The sequence below is a fragment of the Hirundo rustica genome, chromosome 1 (genome assembly GCF_015227805.2).
Source record: "Hirundo rustica isolate bHirRus1 chromosome 1, bHirRus1.pri.v3, whole genome shotgun sequence".
In the NCBI taxonomy this organism is placed as follows: domain Eukaryota; kingdom Metazoa; phylum Chordata; class Aves; order Passeriformes; family Hirundinidae; genus Hirundo; species Hirundo rustica.
Window position 1 is genome coordinate 49,678,523 of NC_053450.1, and position 26,401 is coordinate 49,704,923.

At 36.3% G+C, this 26,401-nt stretch overlaps 1 protein-coding gene across 2 annotated transcripts in view; it reads left to right on the forward strand.

The window, feature by feature from the left end:
- SMCHD1 (structural maintenance of chromosomes flexible hinge domain containing 1) overlaps positions 1-20,548 on the forward strand; it is a 77,352-nt gene extending 56,804 nt beyond the window's left edge. For both annotated transcript variants that reach the window (XM_040059952.1, XM_040059945.1), the window contains exons 33-48: positions 1,783-1,898; positions 2,342-2,403; positions 4,468-4,555; positions 4,929-5,060; positions 6,268-6,417; positions 9,784-9,910; positions 10,081-10,200; positions 11,387-11,472; positions 12,483-12,605; positions 12,815-13,005; positions 13,768-13,877; positions 15,209-15,279; positions 16,074-16,245; positions 18,180-18,338; positions 19,044-19,167; positions 20,155-20,548. In XM_040059952.1, coding sequence (XP_039915886.1) covers positions 1,783-1,898; positions 2,342-2,403; positions 4,468-4,555; positions 4,929-5,060; positions 6,268-6,417; positions 9,784-9,910; positions 10,081-10,200; positions 11,387-11,472; positions 12,483-12,605; positions 12,815-13,005; positions 13,768-13,877; positions 15,209-15,279; positions 16,074-16,245; positions 18,180-18,338; positions 19,044-19,167; positions 20,155-20,257 — 1,934 coding nt within the window. In that variant the 3' untranslated portion in view covers positions 20,258-20,548. The remainder of the gene's footprint in view (positions 1-1,782; positions 1,899-2,341; positions 2,404-4,467; positions 4,556-4,928; positions 5,061-6,267; positions 6,418-9,783; positions 9,911-10,080; positions 10,201-11,386; positions 11,473-12,482; positions 12,606-12,814; positions 13,006-13,767; positions 13,878-15,208; positions 15,280-16,073; positions 16,246-18,179; positions 18,339-19,043; positions 19,168-20,154) is intronic.
- Positions 20,549-26,401: the final 5,853 nt, after the last annotated feature.

Below are 26,401 nucleotides of genomic sequence, written 5' to 3' on the forward strand. Positions count from 1 at the left end.
CTGGATTTTTGGTGGAAACCAATCACTGAAGAGAGCTTTGAAAACCTGTGAAAAACTATTTTGGTGATTGTCTACTGTATTTTACTGTATTTTTTTGCTTTTTCTGGTCTGTTTTCTCAATTCTTTATAACAGCTCTGTCTGAGATGTAACACTTGGACAGAAGAGATATGTAGGTCATCTTTGGAAAGCATTTCAAAAGGCCTGTAGTTTATTTGTTCCAAATTGCTCCTTTTATCCATCTATAAATGGTAAAACTACAGAATCTCTTTTCTGTCTTACTAAAATATGATCTGAGCTAGTTCATGTATGTTTTCCCTCATATCTTCCTGTGGAATAGTAACAAAGGAAGTAGCTATGAAATTCTAGGCCAGCTGTGAGCCAAGACAAACAAAAAAGTAATCAGCAGGAGGACAACACAAAATATTCTTTTCTCCTGCTGTATTCTCTCACAAAAGGGTTTGTTTCTTGGCTATCATAACATGATCGGCCAACATTTTTATGGCAAGAGGTTTTTGTTTTTTAAAATACTCCATACAGTGTTATGACCTTGATTAACAGAAGTTTAGTTTTATTTTAGTTTTGCCTAGAGGAATCATCGAATGACAGAGTGGTTTGGGTTGGAAGGCACCTGTAAAGATCATCTACCTCCAGCCCCCCTGCCAAACAGATCTTTTTCTAATGTAGCTTGTAGTGTAAATCAACCAGGTTTTGAGTTAAGAAGAGAATTAAACAGCTTCTTCAGGACAATATAGTATATATGTCATTAGATTTTTAAATAAAATGAGATCATAAATTCTGTATTAACGGCCTCATATTATTAAATAAATAGAATACTTTAACATCCTAATTACTTGATTTACTGGTGATCTCAGGTATACATGAGGGCAGGCAGTGTAATCTTAGAGGGGGTCATGCCTGGATTTTTCATGCACATCAAAACATAGTCCTTCCTTAAAGGTCAAAATTGAGTCCTGCATGAGCAGTGCAAGTTCATTTACATGCATTAAATCCATGTGCTCCGTTCACATTTTGAACTAGAAGAAGGGTAGCTTTGTTCTAGTTTGGATTAGATTTCCTTCAGATCACTGTATTTTCTATGGGACATACAGGAAAAGTGAAATTTTTCACATTGGGATATAAAAAGGCAGGTATTTTGACTGCAGAACCAGTCAACAGAGTGAAATGTCTCCCTATAACCTATTTCTAGCAGATACAACTGTGTGATCCTAGTCTGTAAGAAGTACCCAAACTCATCTTCAGATTCATAATCTGATCCCTTGGGAAAATGGTCATGATTTTCTTACAGTCTTTTTATAGCTTCTATGCCTTTCTGTCCAATAGTTCAGTGGCTGAAGCATTTTTGAAGGAAGAAGGGGATTTGGATTTCCTATCCTTGAAGGAAGCAGTCACCCACTTAACCAGCTAATGGTACTCATTCCTGAGAGCAAGAGGCAGCCTGGCATGCTGTTTTGATAAGAATGATAGTTTGAGAAAGTCAGACTTGAAATTTTCAGATTTTTTTTTTTTTTAAAGCTGTCATTAGATAAAGTAGGTGTTTGGCTTTTCCCCTAAGGATTGTTACCTGGTTTAATTAAAGGGTTAAGGAGAGAAAGTTTTTTTCATATCTGGTTTGAAATTCTTAGTGGCTTTAGGTCTTTTTGAAATGCTTGTTTTGTAAGTTTGTTTTCTCTTAAGTATGAGGGAGACACAGAAATTCATGAAGTTTGAGCTTCTTAATTCTGAATAAAAATAATCTTCCAAACATGTTTTTCATCCTACAGATTTTATGGTTAGTGTTCTTTCTGAAGATGACACCATTATTAAAAATATTAATCCAGCACGGATTTCTATGAAAATGTGGGAAGCACGGACCAGCCGGGCTAGGACAACAGTTGATGTAAGTCATCAAAATGCATTTTCAAAATGGGTATGAAAATGCCAACATGGGACAAACATACTTATAGTAGAGGCTGTCTTTCATTTGGCTTAGATCCACATCCTGTTCTAGATTTTAAGTAACAAATATTGCAGATCAACCCTATGTCCTGTCCTCTTACAAGCTGTCAGAGTGGTCAAGCATCAATACTACAGTAATGACAAAAATGTTGTTGGTCTGCAGAAGCTAACTCATAGCAGGGAGAGTATTAGAAGTAGCCACGTTGAATTTTGCAAAGAAAAGACTGTGAGAATTAAGAACATGAAATTTGTGTCTAAAATATAGGCAGTCTCATTGACTCACTGTGGGCTATCATTACTGCAAATCATTAAGTCTTGGTAGAATATTGCAAGTGTAAGTACTTTCAGTATGTTGCATTAAATTTTTTGCATCTTTCTTTACAGGTTACAACATTCAGCTGTAGTAAAGTGAAGGATGACAAAGAAGACGGCTTCTTCTACTTCAGGTATAATAGCATTTATTTTATAATTGCTCGTGGAACTTACTGTACAGGATGCATAGTTTGATAATAACAGTCCATCACAGAATTAGTATGATACAGGAAAGGTGAAAGATACTAGCAAGGTGCATTGATAGATACTTTCCTAGATACTTTTGACATCTGTATAATCTGAGAGTAGAAAAGAGTCTAAGATAATACATTAGAATACGTTTTGAGAAATGCTAGCAATGAGGGATCTACATCATCAGCTTGTAACTTGTATGGTAACATTCTTTAATTCTTTTCAATATTGCTTCAAATATTGTAGAACTGAAGACAAGACAAAGCAGATTTAACTCTTTTTACTACCTTCTCTAGCCTATGCATCAATCCTGAACAATGACCTTGGTCCTTTCAGTTTAGTAATCATTCCTTGGGCTACTTATTCAGAAACAGTGTCTTAGATGAACAGTGGCAGAACTAGAGCTCATCATAAGATGGTGCCTGTCTGCCACATTCTTTCTACATCTATTTCTAGTAGACAATCTATGGGATTAGCTAAATGGTTATCGTGCTGGCTGTTGATTCAAGCTTTTGCCTCCTGGGAATAGGCTTTTCCTGACATAGGTACTGTAGTTTACTAGTTGTCCACAAATGTCCAGAATTGCCCCAACCTTATTGAAAAATTTGAAAGGAAAGTAGACACTGCCCATTAGCAGCCCTTGTAGAAAAGGACATTTTATTGTTGCTGCCAGTGTCTGTGGCATCAGTGTCTACCAAGTGGGTTTTTCTCAAGTTTTCCTGTTCGTGGCACACTCTCAGATGGTTTTCATCTATTTATTGCCAGTCAGTAACATGGATGCTGTTATGCAGTGTTAAACAACTTCCTCAGCAATTGTGTCATTTCTTTTTTTTTGCTAAAGCCTGTGTCTGTCCAGCCATGAGATTCTTAGCTGATTATTTACTAATTAGTGTTTTAATGTCTCCTGACAAGGCAGATGCTACTGTCGATCTTTAGCTAAGTAAAATGCAGAAAAGAATTGTTTCTCCTCTCTGTGAAATCTAAAAAAGGAAGTCATGGCCTATTCTAGAAATATGAAAGCTTTGGGATTTTCTTTTTTCCAAGTTAAGCATTACAGGTAATCTTGCATGTTACTCCTTCCCAAACAAAATCAGAAGAGATAAATTACTTAATGTTGACAAAACAGTTAAAATGCTGTGTGTTAAAAACAAGAATTTCCTTAATCAATTCAAGAGTGCCACATATCATCCTTGGAGAAATACCTGAATCTTGGCTGTTTGCATCTCCTCAAAAGTTTGTAAGCATTTGTAAGTCACTGCTATCCCTTGCTAAACACCACAAAAGTCCTCTGGATGCCATATGGCCTTCCCTGCTGGGTGAAATTATAGGAGCAGAACCTCACCTATCTGGGCTTTTCTTCATATTTTGATGGTAGGTGTTCTTTGCCCATAGTCTGCACTATGGAGTGCTGTAAGGTAGAATGAAAACTCTTTTCTTCATATTTTGATGGTAGGTGTTCTTTGCCCATAGTCTGCACTATGGAGTGCTGTAAGGTAGAATGAAAACTCTTTTTTTTCTCTCTCACTATACTCAACCTTGACCAGTGGTCCAAATTGCCCAACTTTGTACAGTCTGACTAAGGAAGGAATCAGCTACTCTGATTTTATGAAAATTTTATTAAATTTGGAGAGAAACGGTTGTTGTTCCAGATCTAGATATGTCTATGTTTTTTCTGGTAGCTTTATGAGAATTCTGAATAGGAAATGAAATGTAGACTTGCAGATTTCTGAACAACAGGGCCATGACAAACTTCCTGTCATCTAGGATAGACAAACGCTTGGAGGAGACTTTTCTTATTGAAGCTTCCAAAAGCCTTACTCTAATTCTTGAGGAACTTTGATGGCCTTCTTGCTTGATACCCCTCTTGAAGGAGGAGTATTATGCCTTAATAGAGCTTTCTAACTAGTTTGGAGGACTACTCAGAGTTTGAATTGCTTGAGTACTTACGTACTTGTGACTTCAATATTGACTCATGTTTCCTTGGGTTTTATTATTGGTTTTTTTAGGGATAAAGTGGTTCCGGAGAGAGAGGGCACTTACATTATCCAGTTTACCTTTGCAATGGATAAGACAAATATGCTCAACAGTGAACAGGTTTGAATCTCTAATTCATTTTACGTAGCCAAGAACACATAATACAGAATCATCTGGGTGAAGCGTTACAATACTTTGTAGGTTCAGAATGCAAATACTTTCACTCACAAGTTTTGAAAAAAAATATATTTTTATTTTTGATAGTTTGATTTCAAACTGTTGATTATCAAAATATGTTTTCATTAACTTTTATAGCCAGCAGTTTGATGGTGTAACAGAAATGCTTTATGGTTGTGCTAATTTATTTCTGGTTTGTCCAAAATTTCACATACATTTGTTTCAGTGTTTTTTGAGCAACCCAAATGTGCAGATGATTTGCAGTTTATTATATCAGTCTTTTATTTTATTTTATTCTTCCTCCTTTTTCTGCTAGATTATAATTGCAGTTGCACCTAATGATCCTGTACGCTTGTTACCTGATTCTTTACCAGCTACTCCAGCAGTTTCCAACGTTCGAGCTCTTACCAGCCGTACACTGGTGAAGGATTTATACCTCCATTTAATGGTAACTATACTTCCATACAAAATCATAATTAGGGAAATATAGAAAACTGCTAAAACTATGTTGACTTTTGCTGTAAGGCATAGCTACTGTTTCTTTGCAGATTCACTTCATAAAAAAAGATGTTAATCGGTGATTTTTTCAGCATATGACTGGTCCATCTTGTTTCATTTACATACAGATGACCAAAGCTGAAATGTTTGGTCCTTGCTGGCATGTATTTCAGTTGAAATCCGTGTCTTGTTGCCACACAAAAAAATTGTTTCAAAAATAGATTTTAGTGGGAAAACACATGTACAGCAGATGTTTCTCTCCATGATTTTTCTTTCCAAGGGACAGTTTCTCTTAGAAATCCTGTATTACAAAAAATAAGGCTTCTTGAACTTTGAGTGTTCACAAGGATAAAAGGAAATTACTTAGCAGCTGCCACAATAGCGAAGCAGACTCAGCTTGTGGAAAAATAATTTAATTTAATCACCAGTTAAAAGATTCATGTAATAAGAAACAAAGACCAAAAAACTAAAGCAACACCTTTTGCGCCACCCTTTCCTAGGCTCAGCTTTGTTTCAGATCCCTGTACCCTTCCCAAGCAGTGCCGGGGGTTGGGTAATGGGGGTCACAGTCAACCCAGAGCATCTCCTCAGCTCTTTCCTGCCAGTGCTTTTTCCTCAGTATCCCTGTTCTAGTGTGGGTCCCTTCATGGTCCACGGTCCTTCACAAACTGCTCCAGTGTGAGCCCTTGCCACAGGCTGCAGTCCAGGAATTACTGACTTGGTTTAGCATGGGGTCCTCCATGGGCTTCCTTGCGGGTCTCTGCTCCACCATGGTCCTTCATGGGCTACAGGGAAGTACCTGCTCCAGTGTAGTTTCCCTGTGAGCTGCAGGGAAATTTCTGCTCTGGTGCCTGGAGCACCTCCTCCCACTTTCCTTCTTTCACCCTCTGCTCTTTTATCTTTTTTTTCCCCATTCTCACCTGCCTGTGCATTTTTGCCCATTCTTAAATATAAAGAAACATCATTTTGGCTGAGGGGCTCAGCTGTCCCTGCAGCTGATCAGTTGGAGCATTGGCCATGTCCAGCCTCTCCTCACAGGGGCTGCCTCTGCAGATCCCCTCTGCAGAGACTGCTAGCACATTGCCATATAATTCCAGGGCAGTATAGAAATGGATTATTCAGTCCCAAAATAACTTGAATTTCTTTTTTACTTACAGGATGAATACAACAACCACACTGGGTTTGATCTAGTTGGGAGAATAATAGTAAAAATTAAAAGTCCCAATGAAGAAGATATAGAGATCCCGCAGTTTCAGGGGAAAGTCAGTAAAGTAGAGTTTCCATTGGAGAATGGATCAGCTGAAATTGTAAGTGTGACTGAAATACACAGCTCCATGAACAGTGTGTCTAATGAGGCTTATTTTCCTGCAGTTTTAAAGTTATCTTACATCTCACTGTGTTCTGTGGAGATTTAGTTTATATTGTAGCTTTCCCTTAGAAATAAGTAGATAAATTATTTCTTCTATGTTTGGTTGCTGATTTTCAGAAAACCTGAAGGAAGGACATTCTTTAAACTGTTCATCCTTGCCTAGTGAGGGAAGTGTAAAGTACTTTCAGTTAGGGACCAGAACATTCAGGAAGATCCAGGAAAAATATTTTCTTCATTTCAGTTTCACATGTGCATAACACTTAACCAATTTGTAGTTAAGCCATTAATATTACCGGTATTTTACACTTTTATTTATAATACTCTCAGATCTTAAGATCATTTAGACTGACTTCTTCATATATTTATAATTGAATTTTGCCAGGCTCTGTTTACATTTTGTCTAAGTAGTGGGCTTATATATACTTTGTAGAAAGGCATCCTACCCTCATTTGAAGAAGACAAAACTAACATTTCTCTTTGTGCTTTGTTTCATTCATAAATGCACTTGGCTGTTAAAAATACTTTCCTTATTTTGGTTTGCATTTCTGGGATCATGCATACTCTGAAAGTACTGCATATTGTAGTCATATCACTGTAGTTACTTTTTCTTCAACAAATACAGATTGAATTTTTAAAACCTCTAAGTTCCATCTGTCACAATTGCTATAAAATACGATAGACACAATGTAAAATGTGCACATGCACAAAACCAGGAACTATTCAAAATGCACCAATGAAAATCCAGCTGAATGTGGAGTTTCTTCTTAGTGGAATAGCCGCAGTCTCTCTCTTAAAAGCCTGCACAGAACTTCAGTCAGTAGTATTCCCGGTGGTGAAACAGTTGTATATTGATTTTTGTTTTCAACTTGAAATATCATAAAAGAATGGCAGAGCAAAATTATACCCCTACTTAATTTGGTTGTCACATATTTTAAAAGTCTGACACCTACAGAAGTCTTCAAACAGTTGGAAGATGTACTAAAGGAGGATCCAACTTCTTAAGGACGTTTTCTCAGCCACCTTTTCTAACTTGCTCTTTGGAGGCAGCTTTATGACAGACTAGCATCAGTGTGTACCAAGGGGAAACAGACACTGCGTAGCAATCAAAACAAATTATCCAACTACATTTTGGAAATCATCACCATAAGACCCAAGTGGAATCCTAAAATCTACAGATCCTACATAGAAACTTCTTCATAATATATTTTATCCAGTACATTGACTACTTTTATGGAGCAGTCAGTTTCACATATGTGAAATCGAATGACACAGCATAAGTTACTCTGTCAGTAACAGTCAAGGACAGAAACATCTAGTTAACATGGCCAAATGTTATTAATCTGCCAAATTCTGGTCTACTCTAATCCATACAGAAAACTGACAAAATATGTATGATAACCAAGCTAGTAAAATAAAATGCAGGGATTGAATAGAGGTATCATATAAAATTAATATACTGATTGATTTACAGTACACTCTTGAGTTTCTCTGGTTTCCCTACCATGTTTCAGGAGTAATAAAATAACTGGTTTGTGAACACATTTTTCCTCAGGCAGGTGGGGTTAAGGAAAGGTGCAAAAGTATAGCTAAAGGATCAGCTAAAACCACTGGTCTAACAAAACACTCTGCAAATCTTGCATTTACACCTGTGGTAACAAGGTGTAAATTGAACACCTTTATATGGGTAATAATAACCCCATATATGGCCTGTGATAGTTCAGATAAATTTACCAGATAATTTCTAAGACTCCTTGCTAATGCAGATTTTGTTTGTTTGTTTGTTTATCCATGTAGTAGTAACGTGCTGTTGCAGAACTGTAACCTAAATTCTCCAGTCTTCCATCAGTGACAAAGCTAACCTGTGTCCTGGAGGAGGGGTGTGCTGAGCTTCGTGGTGTTTGCGGGGTTGTTTGTTTGGCTTGTGTGGCTTGTTTTGCCCTCGTCCTGCCTTTGGGGATTTTTTTCTCCTTATGTATTCCTGGTTTGCTGGGAGGTGGGGGGAGTCTTGCATGCTTCTTCCTTTTTATTACTACTATCTAAAGAGGTCCTGCTGCTTTTGATAGTAACTTGTGTTTCCCAGTCATCCATGGGGACTAACTGCATTTTAGTGAACTCAGCATCTCTTAGCCTCTTCAGGCAGTTTGCAGGCATCTGGTTTATACTGCGTTCACTGACTTCAGACTACTCACAAAACCCACGTGGAAAGGATTTGTTGGTTGTGATGCACTGTCCGTTTCGTATGACTTGTAATGGGGAGAGGAAGGGACATACTCCTGTTCTTCAAGGACTTTGAAATTGTTCCATCTTGTTTATGAAGACAGTTGTGTGCGATTAGCACCAGTAACGGAAGTTATATACATGTTTACCCTTAGTCACAAGTTCAGGAACACTAAACTTGTTTAATGAAGAATTTTGTTAACATATATTTTCTAAGGAAAAGGTATTTCCACTACAGACTTCTGATAAAATATGTAGCTGCAATATTTTTGAAAACCATGAAGCCTGTCTTTGAAGGTTATATATCTATCTCTTCTTTTAGGCTGCAACCACCTCTCTCTTGATTTGGCCAGTTGAGTAGCAATTTCTACATGTTAAAGGTGGAAACAGTATGAGTTTTATTATAAGCATTATTCATTTTATGCATGATACCTTTCCCAAAGTAACAGCACATTTCGATATTACCTTTACTAATTTTATTTGTTTACCTTTATGATTTTATAATATTTCTCATGTTTATGAAAAAAGGCAAAGGATTTAGTATGCCTTTTCAATAAGGAATTGATAAGAAGTTAAATGTTTATGATAGTGTTTGGACATATATTTTTCACTCATTCGGGATTTGCTGTCTGCTTCCATGGTAACAGCAGCAACTTTAACTAAGCACTGGGAATAGTTTGTTTTTCCTCCTCTGTGTTTATGCATTGGGTCTTTCTTTTTAATGATCTGTTTGCAATTCATATACTGAGTGAAGGACACCTGAGGATATCATGCTTATGAGACAGTGCAGAGGATATTTCTTCTGAGCATGTGTCTCTGAAATAACATACGTAGCCAAAAATAATAAGACTTTTTAAACAGGTAAAATTACAATCTTAATTCTTAAATAATAAAATAGCTGCATCTTTTTATTTTACTTTTGTTTAATTGTTATAAAAGGCATTTCCAAGCTAATGCTTAAAACTGTAGTAATCCTGTATAGACATCATGTGTTACGTAACTTACAAGATTTAGTACCTGAAGAATGTTTGTTTGTGTGTTACCTCAAGCACGGGCATAAACTTATGTTTGTTGTTTATTTTCTTAGAATTTAGTGCTGGCTGAAGACAGTCCTGGAAGGGATAGCACTGAATATATTCTTGTCTTTGAGCCACATCTGCCAGCTTTGAAAAAACCTTTGGAACCATATTGTCTCTCATTTATGTTTTACAATGGTATGTGTCAAGTGCTCTAAAATACTTGCTTTTCCTTTGAATCAGCTATTTTTAGATCCATTATATGTTTTCCAGAACTATGTAATAGCTTAGCAGATTTTTGCTAATGCTTAAACCAGTTAAGTATGTTACTGTATTTTCTTCTAAAAGTGTATGTGCTTATTTCTTAGATTCCAAGAAGCAGCAGCTGATGGCAACACTGACCAGGGAGAAAGACCAATTATCTAAGTCCATAGATCTTTACAGAAAGATGTTTGATACTACGAATCAGCTCATAGCTGAAATTAAATGTAAGTTCAATCAAATACGTAAATAATTTTTCTGTGAATTAAACTTCTGTCTTGTAATGATTTTGAGAATATAGAGAAGGGGAGAAAAATCAGTATTGAAACCATGAGAGATAGGAATTAGAGGGTAGCAGAAGGGGTGTGTGTCTTGCAGGGAATCGTCTGTTTACTTGTATGTCCCTACCTATAAAGGGTCTTGATTTGAGGTGGAATGTCTTACATCAGAATTGTCAAAAATAGAAAAGAAACATTGAACTTGCTGTTCTTTTTATTCATGCCTGCCTTTTACTCCCATCTTTGCATGCTCATACATCTAGAAGTTCAACAGTTGCCTAAAAACAATTTAAGGAGAATGAACTATAGATAATCCCCTTTTTAAAAGTTAGTCTTATATTTTCAAAATGCTTTGCTAACTATGCTTTTCTCCCTCACATTTGACCCTGTGTACATTATTCAGAAGTGTTGTGTCATTGTTTATGTTCTTCAGCAAATGTAATCCTTTATGAAGCTCTGTTAAACTGCTGAGTAGTGTGAGGGCACTGGTTTATGGGAAAGGGAGAAATGAAGGAAATGTTTGCTTTGCTTTTCTTTTGTTTGAATCATCCTGCCTGTTGATTAAAAGGTTTGCTTTAATAATTGCATTTTGAATTTTTATTTTAAGTAATTACCAAGTGTAAATGAAGTAGCCTGACACAGAGTTGCTGCTGATTCTTGTAATTTTAGTACTGCATATTTCCATTATGAATGGGAAATCCTGAATTCCAGTGTGAAAGGCATAAAATTTTTGTTTCATAATACATATCTGTAGAGAGCAGGTTACAGTACAGCATTACACTTTATGCTTAAATAACATTTTCAGATATAAACATGCTTTGAATAGAGGGTAGAAAGCAACTCACGTGTTTACTCATTTGTTTTTGAAATAGTTCAGATATGAGAGCTGAGGAACTTGTGTCCACAAAATGGTGTTCCTTTGCTTCTTGAAGCTGAAGTCATGGCATCTGCTAAAATTATTTAGAAACTGGACAAAATCACAAGATCTTTGTGGAAAAATTCTGATACTATGTACTGTAATTAAGAAGTAAATACGGTCAATTGCAGCTGGCATAATTATGAAAAGTTGTAAGAAATTCTGTAAGTGTTCCATTGCTTTCTGTCATTTCCTCACTCTCTTTTGATTTTGTTTCAGGTCAGGTTAAAGAAGCTGAAACAAGAGAAGCTCTCCTGAAGAGTGAACTGAAAAAGCACCAAATTGAATTACCACAGATGAACACAGTATGACTTATTTCTTACTAAACTCCATTAACATCTCTAAAATTGCTATCAATAATATATAAATACTAATACTGCTGAATCACACCTATTACCAAAATAGTGAAAATTTAAAATGTAGGAAAATTTGTGAATCTATATCAAACTTAAGATTTTTATTATTTTTTTTTTAAATTGTGCTGTTAGCGGGAGGATCTTTTAAAAAACTGCTAAAGAACTAACAAAAATCTTTTCTTTTGTATCCTGGTGTTGTTTTTCCGCTGGTCATATTTCTGCTAAAGGTTACCAGTGTTACTGGCTTACAGCTAGATGCTACAGTAGGTTTTTGGAGGCTGGTCAATATATATTGGATATATTCTGGCATAAGTAAGCCAAAGGAAAACACTTCTTTTTAAGAGAATCAGAGAATTGCATATGTTACCGCCAAAGTTCATGTAAAAATAAGTTTGGCAATTCTCAGGGCAATGTACCCCATTGCTAATTTCCCTTAAAGATGCAATTATATTTTAAAGAAACTTTTTTCAAATTACTAACATTTGGGGGGGAAAACACCTATGTAAACAATTACCATTAGATCAAATGAGACCAAGTTGCAGTCATTAATCACAAATCAGCAGAATTAAATTGCAGTCACAGTACTGAAGTTCGCCCTGCTGGCTAAATTTTTCAAGCCTGGACGTAGTCTCCTTCTAAATGGTTTCTTTTTGTACATTAGTGATTGTCTCTTCCTGCTGTTTAAAATTTTCTTCGCTTTTATCTCTAATCAAGCACTGATAGTTCTTTGTGAAATGCTCCTTGAAATCCTTAAAAATAAAAAAAAGGAAAAAAAGAAGTAATTGAAGGAGCTTTCCCTTTGCTCTTCTCTGAGACTGTGCACTGTGGTCTCTTATACATTAAAAGTCTGTTTCAGATTATTGAATGTTTATTGTTAGAAGGTTAATTGATGACAGATAACTACTTCTGCTGCTAAGTCCAATGGTACATGCTTGCTGATTTTAAATTTTCATTCTCAGCTTCAGTATGTGGATTCTCTTCTAAAACAAAAGATACTGGAACAAGAAGGAGTAATGAAGCAGCCAAGGAGAACTTGTACCCTCCCAAACTATCCCAAAGGCAACCAGAATATTCTAGGCAAGGTGAGTTTTCTCACAGGGAGCATTCTAATGAGTTCTCTTGGTTCCAGAAAGCTGTAATGATGAAAAATGATCCAATGACCAGCTCCTCTAACAGAGCCATCAACAGGGGAATTAAATGTCTGCCTAAAGTTGCAGGATTATTGTGATTACTATGAAAAGGGGATGTGGTCTTGCTTTCTGTTTTGACTACTGTAACTTCTGTGGTACAGATTGCACATTTAGCTCAGATCGAGGATAACGAAGCAGCAAAAGTTATCTCTTGGCACCTGGCAAGTGACATGGACTGTGTAGTCACACTGACCACGGAAGCCGCTCGTTCTATCTTCGATGAAACTCAAGGTCGACAGCAAGTGTTACCCCTTGATTCTATTTACAAGAAGACACTTCCAGATTGGAGCAGGTAGAGAAAAAAAATGAAAGTTCTGCATTTGTTTTATGTACTTCTTTAACTCTTTTTTCTTGTCTAATTTGGCTCAATTAAAGATCTGGAGTATAAAATTTCTGTGTTCATTATTAGAGCAATAGTAATGTCACTTGAAGCGTTAGCTGAAATCTCAGCTTTATGTCTTTAACTGCTGTGTGATGTTCTTGATTTAATAAGCTGTTCCTATTAAAATTAAGTCTTTTCTTTCTTCGTGTCTACATGTTTTCTAGAACAGGAATTTATTTTAAATAATTATAGTGCTTCTAATCAGATTATAACTTTCAAAATTCCAGTTTCAGAATACATTCCTAAAATCATCTATAGCAAGAAATTAATTTTGCTATTTCAGTTGCTTGAAAAATAAAAAAAAACCCAGTATTTCTGCTTCTGAAAATAATTTGCTTGTGAAATTGACTGCTGATATAATAAGAATGCCCTTTAGAAAAGATCTGAGGTATAAATGTATTTATAATTTTCAAAATCTCAGTTTTCATAATATAGTGTATTAAAACTTGTCCATAAATTAGTCATATGAATTGGTTGGAAATAATGGCTCATAACAAATCAGTGTTTCACTAAAACTTCTCTAATATAACTGGAATTTCAGATAATGGTGGGATCATTTACCTAATGTGGAAATGTTAAGATGCATTTAATTCAGTTGGAGATTCCTGACTAGAATAAGGACAAATTGCTTTCTTCTTTTCTTCTTCCTCACTCTTCCCTTTCTTTAACCAGACCTTTACCTCACCTGAGAAATGGAAGAACCTTCTTCAGACCTACTGGAAATCCTGTATTTGCCAGAGACCTGCTAACATTTCCAGATAACATAGAGCATTGTCAAACAGGTAAATGATAAGAAAGAAATCATGAATAACTTCTTCCTTTTAAAAAATGAAATACAGAAACATCACAAATTATAATCCATTCAATAATCTTCACTGACATGCTTGCAAATACCAGTCTACATTCCTCCTGAGTTCTGTTGGTAAAAATAAGAGAGCATTAGCATTAATTATTTTTAAACAAAAGTTGGGAAAATTTCAACAAATTTCACTTTCTTCTGCTTGTTGTCTTAAGTTTAATTTTCTCTACTTAGATGTATGGCAGTTTTTTTCTTTTTTATATTCCTGCAACATTATCTTCTTCCCAAGCTCTTTAAAGCAGGAACTGACCACCACCAGATTAATTTTATAATCTCATATTGCAGAAGCTACCCCTTTTGTTAGGCTTTGTTTCCAGTTCTGTTCCTCTCAGAAATGTGTAATGCATAGACCGAAGTGCATACAGACTCAACCATACATGACTATGTATGTTATGCTTAAGCAGCTTAATAGTTGTAAGAAATCTTTCCATTTTTATGTGGATTTCAGTTTAGGAAATGATCATCCTCTCACTCTTCCTAACAACATAGCAATCCTTACTTTTTTTTTTACACCTTTTGTTTTTAATTAAGTAGATCTTCTCCTTTATATGGAGAGTTGGAGTCTGTAGTTACTTCAGTAAGTTTTGCATTTTATTTCATGATTTCCCACTATTGAAGTATTCCTCTCTACTGTTAATAAAGACCAATTTTTAATCCTGTGTATTTTCAGGAAGTTAGACTTCTAACTATAAATTCTTTTTCATGCCCCTTGGGGGAAATGAAAAACCACATTGCTTGACATATCTCATGCACGACTACATTGTTAGATTTTGGATGGAACAGACTTTTATTAGCAGGAGAGTCTTCAGCTCAGTTGGATCATTGGCCTGTGAATGTTTTTTTCTTTGATAAACCGTTGAATATGAAGAAACATACTAAGAAACTGAAAACAAAATTCAACATTCCAGGAAGATGTTTTAAAAGTTGTCATTTATACAATTTCATTAAACTTGGGATTTTATTGTGGGTGTCCTGATAAATGTCAAGAGAGTATTTTATTGGAAAATACGCTCCGTTATGCCAAAAGGCAGTTAAATGTACTATTTCTTTTTCTCTTTGAATTCTCTGCTGGAAGCAGAGGATTGCATATCTATCTCAACCTCAAGAGAATTTTGATGAAACAAAAATTGTTTACATGCTATTTCCCTTGCACTTATCTTAGAAGATGTAATAATGATGCCTCAACTGACTTTTCAAAACTCAAGCTATTTTGCTCTGGAGAAATTTCATAGCTCAAAAATGTATATTTTTCAGTGTTTGGTATGCTCTTGGGTGATACTATCATTATAGATAACTTGGATGCAGCCAACCACTACAGAAAAGAGGTATGTTTCAATTTTTCTTTAAATTTTATGATACAGATATATTGCAGAGCTACATATTTAATACATTAAAAACTTAAAGTAATTGCCAGTTTAATGCTGTGTTAGCTCTAAGTGTACTTACTGTCTCAAAGCACTTAACAGTGAATGAAATCTCTGTTATTGGCACCGACAAAATTACCTCCATTCAACAAATTCCATTATGTGAATGTTGCCATGTCGCATGGGACCATGTTTCCAAAGATAAATAAGCATCTTCAGTTGTGCTGAGGTGTTAAACACAAGTTCTTCTGTACTTTCCCAGTCACTCTGTGTGGTAAAACACATAGAGTCTAAGGCACATGATGGAATTTCAGGTCCGCTTGACTAAAAACTTGATGTGAAACTTACTAGATCTCTTTGGACCCATTTTTATATAGTTGTGATGGTACATGTTTTAGCAGGCAAGAGTCTTTGAGGAAGTCCTGACACTGGGCACTTTTCCTTTCAGCTTATGAGTTTGCTAGAAACAGCTTTTTCAGGGTATAGATCTAAATTCTGCCTTCAGAGTTCCAGTAAAATGTGAGAACACAAAACCAAAAAATTGGTCTTTGTAATTATTGCCAATAGTGCTTAATTTTAATATATGCATTCTATTGCTTAAAAGCAAAGTCATGACGTAATTTCATAAAATACGTTTTCATTTGGGAATAAAGTTGCATTGCAGTTGAAAAACACAAAGGTTCACAACAGCATTGCTGAAAACTTAGATTTTCTGTGGAGTTACCAATTAGTTGTCAATTTTTATACCTGTGCAGGTTGTGAAAATTACACACTGCCCTACCTTGCTGACTAGGGAAGGAGACAGGATTCGCAGCAATGGAAAATTTGGAGGCCTGCAGAATAAAGCTCCTCCAATGGACAAACTCAGAGGAATGGTATTTGGAGCACCAATGCCAAAACTTTACTCTACTTTCTCTACACAGATAGGTAGGTTAATGACGTCATAAAGATACAAAACTTACAAAATTATATTGCTTGTCTATGTTTTTAATTCTCTGATGTAATACAGAAAGGAAAACTTCAATTTAGCATAAACTTATTTTACTAAGTCAGAGCTGTACAGTGTTCTGTTTATAAATTTGCCTTTTCTTATAAGCTTACATAATATACATTTCCTGAATTAAAAAATAATAATTTTTTCTTAGTCTTATTAAAGAAGGAGTATAAGCAGTAATAATCATTCAAACAGCTGGCATGAGAAGCTTAAGCTGATTGAATTCCAGCATCATTGAATAACAAGTTTTAGGTCTTTCTACTCTGGAAACACCATTATCAATTTAGAATTTCTTACGTGCAAGTGGGCTCTGTGAAACAGTGGTAGAAAAATTCTTCAGTGTTCTCAAGAGACAATATCTCATAAGCTGCCCTGTTTCCTGTGGGATCACTTCCATTTCTTTATGTGCTTGGATTCTTCATTTCAGAATAAAGGTTAGAAATTAAGTTAGAAGGTGCAGTATCTGACACGTTACAACTGATGTGTCTGAAGGGTAAAATGCTGAAAAGTCTTACTTACAAACAAGATTGTTCTTAAATAATTAATTTTAAAAAGAAAGGATGTGAAGTTTATCCCTGACAGTTTATCCATGACAGTGCAGTTGGAGAGGTGTGGGGAGAGAACACATGTACCTATCAAAGTAGCTATATATATGAGCAAACTACTTAACACTGACCAATTGAGTAGGGAGAAAAAGTAAGGACTAAAAAGATCTTTCCATGGCATTTTAGTAGAAAATATATTACGTGTAGGAAAAGCACAGTAAGCACATCAGTCACAGGCTAAAATATACTGGGTTAAGCGCACTTTGTCTATCATCATGTTTTTAATTGTTGAACTCAATTATTACCCAATACAAATGAAATTGGAATTTTCTATAATTTAGTACTGGAGCAATCGTGATATAAGAAAAAGGTATGTTTTAATTTCACTTAGATACTAGATGTTTAAAGGAAAATCGTAGTAAAGTTCCATTTAAAGGACAGCACCTTATAACACAGGGTTTGTTTTGAACTTAATTTTACACTTAGATTAGTTCTGACATGCTCTTTTTCAATGTTCGTAGGATAAAAGTTGTTTAATGTGTTATTACACTGGCAAGGTACTTGTAAAATAAGCTGTACTAAGAGTTTGCAGTGCCTTTTGTCACTGCAGCAGCTCTCTGTGAGAGCTTTCACCACATGGCAAACTTAAGGTCATTTAGTGTTTAGTTAAGCTTTGTGCAAGATAACCTCATACCTTAAAGTAAAATGAATGAATCCAGGGTAACGTGCTTGAACCCTTCCTTTATTACTTGACATATTTATTCAAGGCCTGGATGTGGAAAAATGTGTTTAAAGAGGAAAAAGGATTGTCAACAAAATACACCTTTGTTTATCTGAGTCTACCTGATTAGATTTCCATAGCGGGAGTTAAACTCAGTAAATGTTCACTTGGTCCACAAGGTGGAATACAATTCAAATGAGTAATACAAGCTTCTGCTTTGTAGCAGTGAACAGACAACATGCTGCAAGCACTTAATGTCACCAGAGACAGAGAATTTCACTTGGAGCACACAGGCAACAAGATGTATGCAGTGATACCAGTTCCCCACATCATTTTCAGAGCTTGTGGGTCCTTCACTGTCCTCTAAGATACAGACTCGAAAAGAAAAGAGGACTCAAAATACTTGGATATGATTTTTTTTACAGTCATTTTAAGAACAGCCACCGATCCACTAGAAATTTGGATGGTTTTTTAAGCAGTGTTTTTGAAAGAAATGTTTTCTTATGGATTTATACGTTGCCTAGGTAGTATTGTTAGCTTTCCAAATCAAAACAGTCATTTACTTACTGTTTCATGGCTTATTGTTTTATTCCTCAACTAGATCTTCTTCAGCAATACCGTGCAGCAGTGATTAAACTTGAAAATGTGAATAAGGACCTTGGTTTACATTTGCAGTCACTGAACACACCAGAAATGCAAAAGAAAAAACAGGAACTTGCTGAACAAGAGAAAAACCTCAAGCTAGTGAAACAAAAATTGGGTAGGTTATTGTATGATAATTTTGGTGTCCTGTAGGAGGAGAACAGTTAACTGCAACCAGATGTATTCTGCTCTTTACAAACGAAGAAGTTCAAACTATGACTGAAAATTGTTAACATTAACTAATAGTTTAAGAGATGTCACATTTTAAGGAAAGAATAGAAAAACTGCATGTAATAGTATGATGGTGTGGATATTGCCTGGAGCAGCACTACCCTGTATTGTGTTCAGATAATAAGAATGTGGCCAGTCTGTGTCTTGTGAACATGAAACTATGATCTCACTAATAAGAGATTATATAACTATTAGTGTGGCTGGCCCCGTGCTACAGAACATTGGCAGGCTTTTTGAAATGACTGTGTAGTAAAGAGCTGAGTTGCTTTTGCTAAGGAAACACAATCAAAACATTGTGCTATAAAAAGAAACACCCCGAAGTCTGCAAGGATTGTCTATCTGAGTTACAATTTTTTTTATGTCAATATCAAATAATATTTTAAAAATCAACATTTACTCTGCAACAGTTATAAATAAAGCAAATAGTTGTAACTGTCATCTTTGAACTCTGTTTCAGATAAAAAGTAACCATAAAATTTATGACATTTCTAAAGTCTTACTTCAAAGGTTTAACTGTATTGTTATAGAGCCCATTTATAACTAGCAGGTTTAATTTTTCTGTTATTGGTTCTTACTTGTAACTTTTTCATAGGTATGACTCCTGCTTTATCAGATAAAGGTGCTGAATCATTACTTCAGCCTATAATGTTAGATATATCTGACACCCCCATTCCTCCCAAAAGAATAAGAAGAGACACAGTGAAAAAATTGTATAGGTAAGTATTTTCTGAATCTAGTAATTATTTTCCCATAATCTGAATTCAAAACAAAAACTGGTTTATTCTGCATATTTTTAATTCATATTTGTATCCAGACAAGCAACAATTAAGAGACTTTGCACAAAGCTGATTTTAAAGATAATTTTTAATTTCTTTAAAAGTTTTTGCTGCTATTTAAGCCTCACTTAAAGATTTGCTTTCTAATTCTGTTTCACTTTATGAACTGATTGATTGGCATCTTTTGTGCATCACATTCCCCATATTTTCTGGGATATTCCATACTGTTACACTCAGAACTATTTGAGATGGCTTGGTCTGTAAACTCTTAAGGTCTGCTGTCAAATACTGGATAGGTGAACACAGAAAGAATTGTTCTTATGGAATAGAATCATTCTTACACTATTTTTCCTAAGTAAGTCACTGAGGTGAACTGGTGGTAAAGTGTTTAACACAGTCATCTCTTTACCTATATATCTGTTCTCATTCCCTCTGTGCTGGTGAGCATTTGAACACACACATATACACAAAAATTTGGGAAATCTGTATGTCCATATCTTTAAAGTGACATGAAACTGACTTTGCCATTTCTCATGTCTCTCCTCATGACTACATCATTGTCTTTGCTGAACTGTGGTCATTTTTCTGAGATTATTTAAATCTTACCCAGTAGTGAATCTCAGAACCAATGTTCACTATATTACTATGTCTCTTTATTTTTTATACTGGTTAATATTTTAATTTCTATCTGCACATAGAACTAAAGTGGTTATGTAGTTAAATTACCTAATATTAGCCTGATGCTATTCTTCATTTTAACAAAATAAATACAGTAATAATAAGCTGTGTACAAATACGGGATTTATATTGTTTATACTTGTGGGAGCTCTAGGCTATATATATATATATATATACACACACATATACATATTTAAAATATATATATAAAAGCTTTGTTTATAAGCCACTGTGCTATGTTTTGTTTAGCTCAGAAGATTGGATCTCCTCTCCTGCAAAGCAGCAGCAACAGCAAGTGCTGCAAATGACCCCTCCAGAACTTAATGGAACTGCACGAAAAAGAAAGGCATAGACTGATCAGACTTGCTGGGAAAAGCTATGTATTGAAAATGTGAATACGTTCAGTTAAATGTAATACTCATGTAGTATTAACATTACTCTGAAGATTTTTTTATACTGATAGAAGATATAAATGTATTTCAGTTAGTAGGAACAAAAGTTGAAGTATTTAACATTGATAGCCCAATTTTTGTATAGGTATTTTCATTTCTACAAGCTTTCAGAGTTTTTATGTTCGTGTCTGAAAAAAAAGTTTAAAATATATTCTTTTTTATTTATGAAAAAAATGATCTTTTCAATAAAACTGCTTCAGTACAATCACTTGTGTTTAATAGATTGTGTCATGAAATGAGATTTTAATTTAAAAAGCATCCCAAACTATCTTGAGGCAGATAGTCAAATATCACCTTTAATGATCTGCATCACAAGGATTTTAGTGATGAACAGGGCAGAAAAGGACCAGACATGATTAAAGATAAAATTCCAGCCAGGGTCAGACCAAGCAGCTGGAAACAGACTTGATTGAAAGAAAAAGACAGGGCAAAGAGTAGGAAGCTAAACTTGAAAAGTATAAAACTATTAGTTGAAGCCCTGTGAGTAACATAGGAGACAGTGTTTAGGGGTGTGGACGTGTGAATTCACATCTACCTCAAAGAATTTCTGCCTAGGAGTGAATGTTGACACCAGCTCTGTTGATCTATACTCTCAGCAACGTGCATTTTGTATACATACTCCTTTTCTGAAAAAGGACTTTAAACTTTAAAAGGCATGGTGGCCTCCTGCTAGAAGTTTTAGAATGCTGATCACTGGTGCACATCTCTGTGACAGTTCTAATAAAATGAAATTTCTCCAAACTAAGGAGAAATAAAGCCGTGTAATTTATGATTGAAGGTTTTCCAGAGCTTCATGTTTTAAAGATGGGTTAAACTTCAAATTGTCCTACTCTTAAAGAAAATAAATATATTCAAGTATAACATGTAACACCAGCAAGAATCTAAGCTAGCCCAACCTCAGTCCTTTTTCCTGTTTTTTTTTTCTCTCTAAATTTAGACATCAAGATTTGAATCAGGCAACCAATCATGAAGGGTTTGCCATGTAATGATTTGTCCCACCACACCAAATTACTTGGTAGTACTTCTTTTAAACGCATTTATTTTAATTCTGATATCTGCCTAGCCTCAGTCTCCAGCCTCTGGAGAACCTTGAATCTTATTGGATTAAATATGTATTCCAGCAGAAATGTTTCCTTTTGGAATTCATGTCTTAACTTTGGTAGTCAGTGTAGGCACAACTAGCATCATGTGATGTTATCTCCCTGGTGGCAAAAAGAAAATTAAGGATAATTTCCAGCATTGTGCAATAGCTATCAGAGATTTCAGGAAATTTCACCAGGGAAGTTTCAGGATTTTCCAGCAGAGTGTTGGCAAGTTATTACAGTGCAAGTTACTGCTTTGCAAAACTTTTGAGGGCAGCTGATTTGGTCATGACAAGAAATTGGAGCTCTGAAGGTTTTCTTTCTTTACCCACTCTTTACTCTGTAACAGAGCAGAGCAGGGACCTCAGCCATGCTGGGCAGTGTGTGTTGTCCTCCCTGATGTCATGAGGGGCTGGTGGAAATCCACAAAGGAAACTGGGAGAAGGTGATTGCAGTTTTGGTCTGGGCCTGCTTTACAACTATCGCCCAGGGATGCAGAGACTGCCTGTCTGGTGAGTGGGGATGGATACCCCATGTGGATACCCTGTGAGGTAGGTTGGATGACAAGTCCTTGCTGCAAACCACACTTGCGGTGTTACAGCCCCACCACCATCAGTATCATGGCCCTGAGTTTACATCTCTATGATCCCAGTATCAGCAGTACTTCTCTAGCCATGTATCTCATCTGGGACTTCTCTGCCTCCTCCAGGGCCAGAGTCCCCTTGTCAGCCAGAGCTGCAGTTCAGGGAAAGAGCAGTGAGAGGGAAGGAGGAAAGGACGATGCCCAGGGGAGCAAAAGGGAGGCAGGGAACCACTCTAGGATATAGCTATATTACTGCTAAAGCAGTAGCCTGGACAAAAAATGCACACATTCCAAATGTCCATTGAGACATTGTGAGACTTGTAGCAGTGTAATTACTGGAAGTTCTCTGCTGAAGCCTCCAGAGTAGGTGCATATTTGATTAAGTTAGCTTTATGTTGCTATCTTGAACTCAATTTCAGCTAAGTCTTTAAAGAGATTTGCAGTTACCACTGGTGAATGGTTCATACTTCAGTTGGTCACAATTGGAAAAGAGAGAGGTCAGTTGCTTGATTTAAAAAGCAAAGGTGTATCAGCTGTTCTAAAGACTTTGATGATGACAGTACATTGCTGGGGTTGTGGTAGTGTCATTTTGTTGATATTCGATAAAGCATTATTAAGGAACTCATTAAAACATCTGCCTTCATGCACCAACATTTTTCCCAATAAATTCTGCTCCCAAATTTTTCAGTTTAAGGTTTGGGTTTTTTTAATATTTAGGAAACAAAACCTATTAAAATTGCATTTCATGATCACACAGCAAGGATAGGCAACTATCACAGACCAGATCTGCTGTAAATTCCTTTTCACCTGCCAGAATGCAGTACACCATAGGAGAAGCCCAAATCGCATTTAAAAAAAAAAAAAAAAAGTCAGTTTGCTTATTTTTTAGGAACTAGAACATGTCTTACTGATGGTAGCAGTACCAGTATCAGTAAAAAGAAGCTGTTTGCCTCCCTTTCTGCCTGTGCCTGGACAGGGTGTATCCAGGGATTTTGATGTTCCTGCCACACCAGGTGGTTTCCCCACAGGAGCAAGCATCATTTCAGGTTCATAAATGTATGGACATGTGTATGTACATGCACATACCAAGTTATATATGTACATGCAAACATGGTTCCTTTATTCTATATTTCCATAGACAAGCTCTTCCACACCCTCTGTGACTGTGGAAAAATTCCAAGAGAACTACTGTGTTGACTGGATGTGCTTTAGCTGCTCCTCTCCCCTATCTCTGCCTCTGTGGCATGTCTTCTGGCATGCTGTGAAATGGTTCTGAGAGCAGAGCAGCCCTAGCTTTAGCAAAGAAAACTGACTTTAAAAGGGTGTGCATGTAAACTAATTGAATACAATTTTATTTTAAACCAGCCTATATATAAAACTAAGGAAAATTTTCAGTTATTAGAGGCAAAAAAAAAAGTACTTTCAATTTGTAAATATGTAAATTCCACAAATTTTACAATATATGTTAATGGATTCTTACAACTCTCACTAGCTTTTACTAGACTCAGTATTTATGAGGGCTCTAAAGAAATCCCCACTCATTACTTTGGGTGTTACTATTTTATAGTAGCCTTGCTCTTTATGACTACATTATTTAGGCCCTGTTTATATGCGCACCATCAACCACAGGTGAACTTTGCAAGAGAAATGTGCCACTAAGACCTTCCTTCAAAAAACTGAAAATATTTTATAGAACAGCAGAACTATGTCTTTTGCAGTCTAGGAACAAATTATGAAAGAATTTTTTTTTCATCATACTTTTTGTTTGTTTGTTTTCATACAGCCCAAGAATTCTTACCTAAATCATACAGTGTTTACCCTTTTTAGAAAATGAATGTTACTTTCTAGTTACTTATAAGACAGTTAGTGGGCTCTTATTATTCACTCCCCCTTTATCCCTCAATCCTGTAACTCTGGTAAATCAACTAAACCATATCATGCAGCATATATTGCATTCAAGGCTAATTTCAAGAACAGAAAAATTATTTTCCCCCAGTGTACTTAAAACTTTCAAAGAATGATGAATCAACTAACTGCAGCAACCTCTGATTCATCATTTAAAAAAAAAAAAAAAAAAAAAAAAAAAAAAAAAAAAAAAAAAAGGTAGATTAAAAAAACCTGAGCTATTTAATTAAAAATTGCTGCTACTTTTGTTTAATGGAAAATGGGAATGATCCCAAAAAATTAAAAGTTAACTTTCCCCAGTAAACAGCCAGTGAAAACAAATGTTTCATATTAAATACAGCTCCTGCTTTTAGCATGTTCTTAGAAACAAAATATAGTAGAGAAATGAAATGGCAGTGTCACAAATTAGTAGCTAAAGACTGCCTTATAAGAAAAGGGAAAGGTGGGACTGTCTTACTTCCGAGAGCCTGTCTTTGTAACTAAGGGTCTCTTAGCACGTGCATGCTCCTGTGGTGGTATAATATTAACCTAAGCTAACTGATTCAGAAGATACAGATCAAAGGTCCAGCTCTGCTCAAACTGGAAGAGCTGGTTGAGCAAGAGGAAGATTCATGACAGCCTTGAGGAATGCCGTGAAAAGAATTCTTCTGAAACAATGGAGGAGGCCATTCTACAAGTTGCTCAAGAGTTTCCTCTCTTCAGCAGAGTCCTGGGGCAATTTTAGGACAGAAACTGTCCTGTGAAAAGTGAGAAGGGATGGTTAGAAGTCCTCTTAATACTAAGGATTTCTGGCAGAAGCAGTCATGAGAGTAGATTTGGTAATGTATACCAGAGCTAACTCGGCAGAGATGGGAAGTCAAAGCAGAACTGCTGAAAGTGGAAGCATGCTGAGGGCTGGGTCACACGTGAGAGGCCTCACATGCTGAGACTGCTTCTGTTGCCACTGGTAATTTTGGCAGATAAATAGCTTTAGAGAGCTGCCTTCAGTGTGGCATTTTCATCTTGCATCATTCATACCTGAACTGACCTGAGGCATACAACACAGCTGGTGGAGTCAAACTGCTGCAGCAGTGTGGTAAAAGTGGGATTGGTGAGATCAGTTAGTGAGTTATGGTGTGTTGCTGTTGCAGTGTGGTGTTGCACAGACATGTGCAAGCTTGCAACTAATCATGTCCTTCACTGGCATTTTAACCACCGTTTTGAAGTTTGTAAGTACATTCCAAGTGGACAGCCTTTGGACGCCAAAGGCAGTTTGTTGTCATGCAGAGCTTGTAAGGAAAAAGTCCCTTTGAAAGTGGGTGGTCAGACCAAGACTGACTTCCCTAGCTGGTCCCTGGATGGAGATTATATCTACCTCCAGAAGTGAGCCCTTCTAGAAGTCCACGTCAGAGCATCTGAACTGTACAAGATCTGACCGTTCTTGTCCTTTGGAAATAAATATGGATTGGGAGACCAGCCACAGTGATGGCAGAGTGCTGTACTTGTCTCACGCTGCCCAAAGCCAAAAGGGTCTTTACTTCTTCCTCTTAACTGTTCCTGCAATAAGCTTGTGATGCTGGTAGAGTCTCTACCCTACTAATCTTTGGCACCCTTCTGTGCCAAGATAAACAAGATTCAAAGATAAACAAGAGTCCCCAGAGAAGTCCAAATGGAGGAGTGTGAGGTAGGGAAGGGGGAAAGTGTGGAAGCAATAAGAGCATAAGGAATCAAACACATTTGTCTTTGAAATTTGGGTCAGAAGTTTCACATGTCCCAAAAGGAGACCCGAGAATTTGTTAGGCCTCTGTTGTTGGATGGTTCCAAGACTGAAGCAGTTTGGGATTAGACACGAACCAGCTATGGAGGCTACTGGCACATGACTTGAGAGCCCCCAGGAGACTCAGAAGTATGAGAAGAGTTCCCTACAATTGGATGCTGATGGCACAGGGAAGATGAGCAGAAAAATGGAAACTGCTGGAGTTCCCAAAAATTGAATACCAGGTAAGTATGCAAGGAGTAGCAGGAGAGCTGAGCTGTCTATCAAGAGAGATGGTCACATCTATCAATGTAAGAGGGAGAGATTTATGGCAGATTTACAGATGGTCTCACCAGTGCAACTCCTAAAGCCTGTTTCTGTTTCCACGCTGACAGGTAGGCATGGATTCAGGATTCTAGTGAATATAAATGTCTTTGCAGTGGACTTGAAACTTATGCCAAATACCCTGCTCCGAAAGATTTGATGGGTCACTTTTCCTCACCATTGTGATCAGGTAACTTCCCTGGGTTCATGAAAGGTCACAAAAACAGAAATTACTTTAAAAAAAAAGGTTTGGCGGTAAAATAAACTGTTTTTCTTGTGGGAAAGAAAGCACTCAGAGTTTTTTAGATTTTGTATCTTCCTTGTGAGGTATTTTGTGGCTCCCAGAGCAGAGCCATCTAATTCCCAGTTAACTCAACCACCCACTGAATCACAGCATGGGAACGTGGCAGGCCTG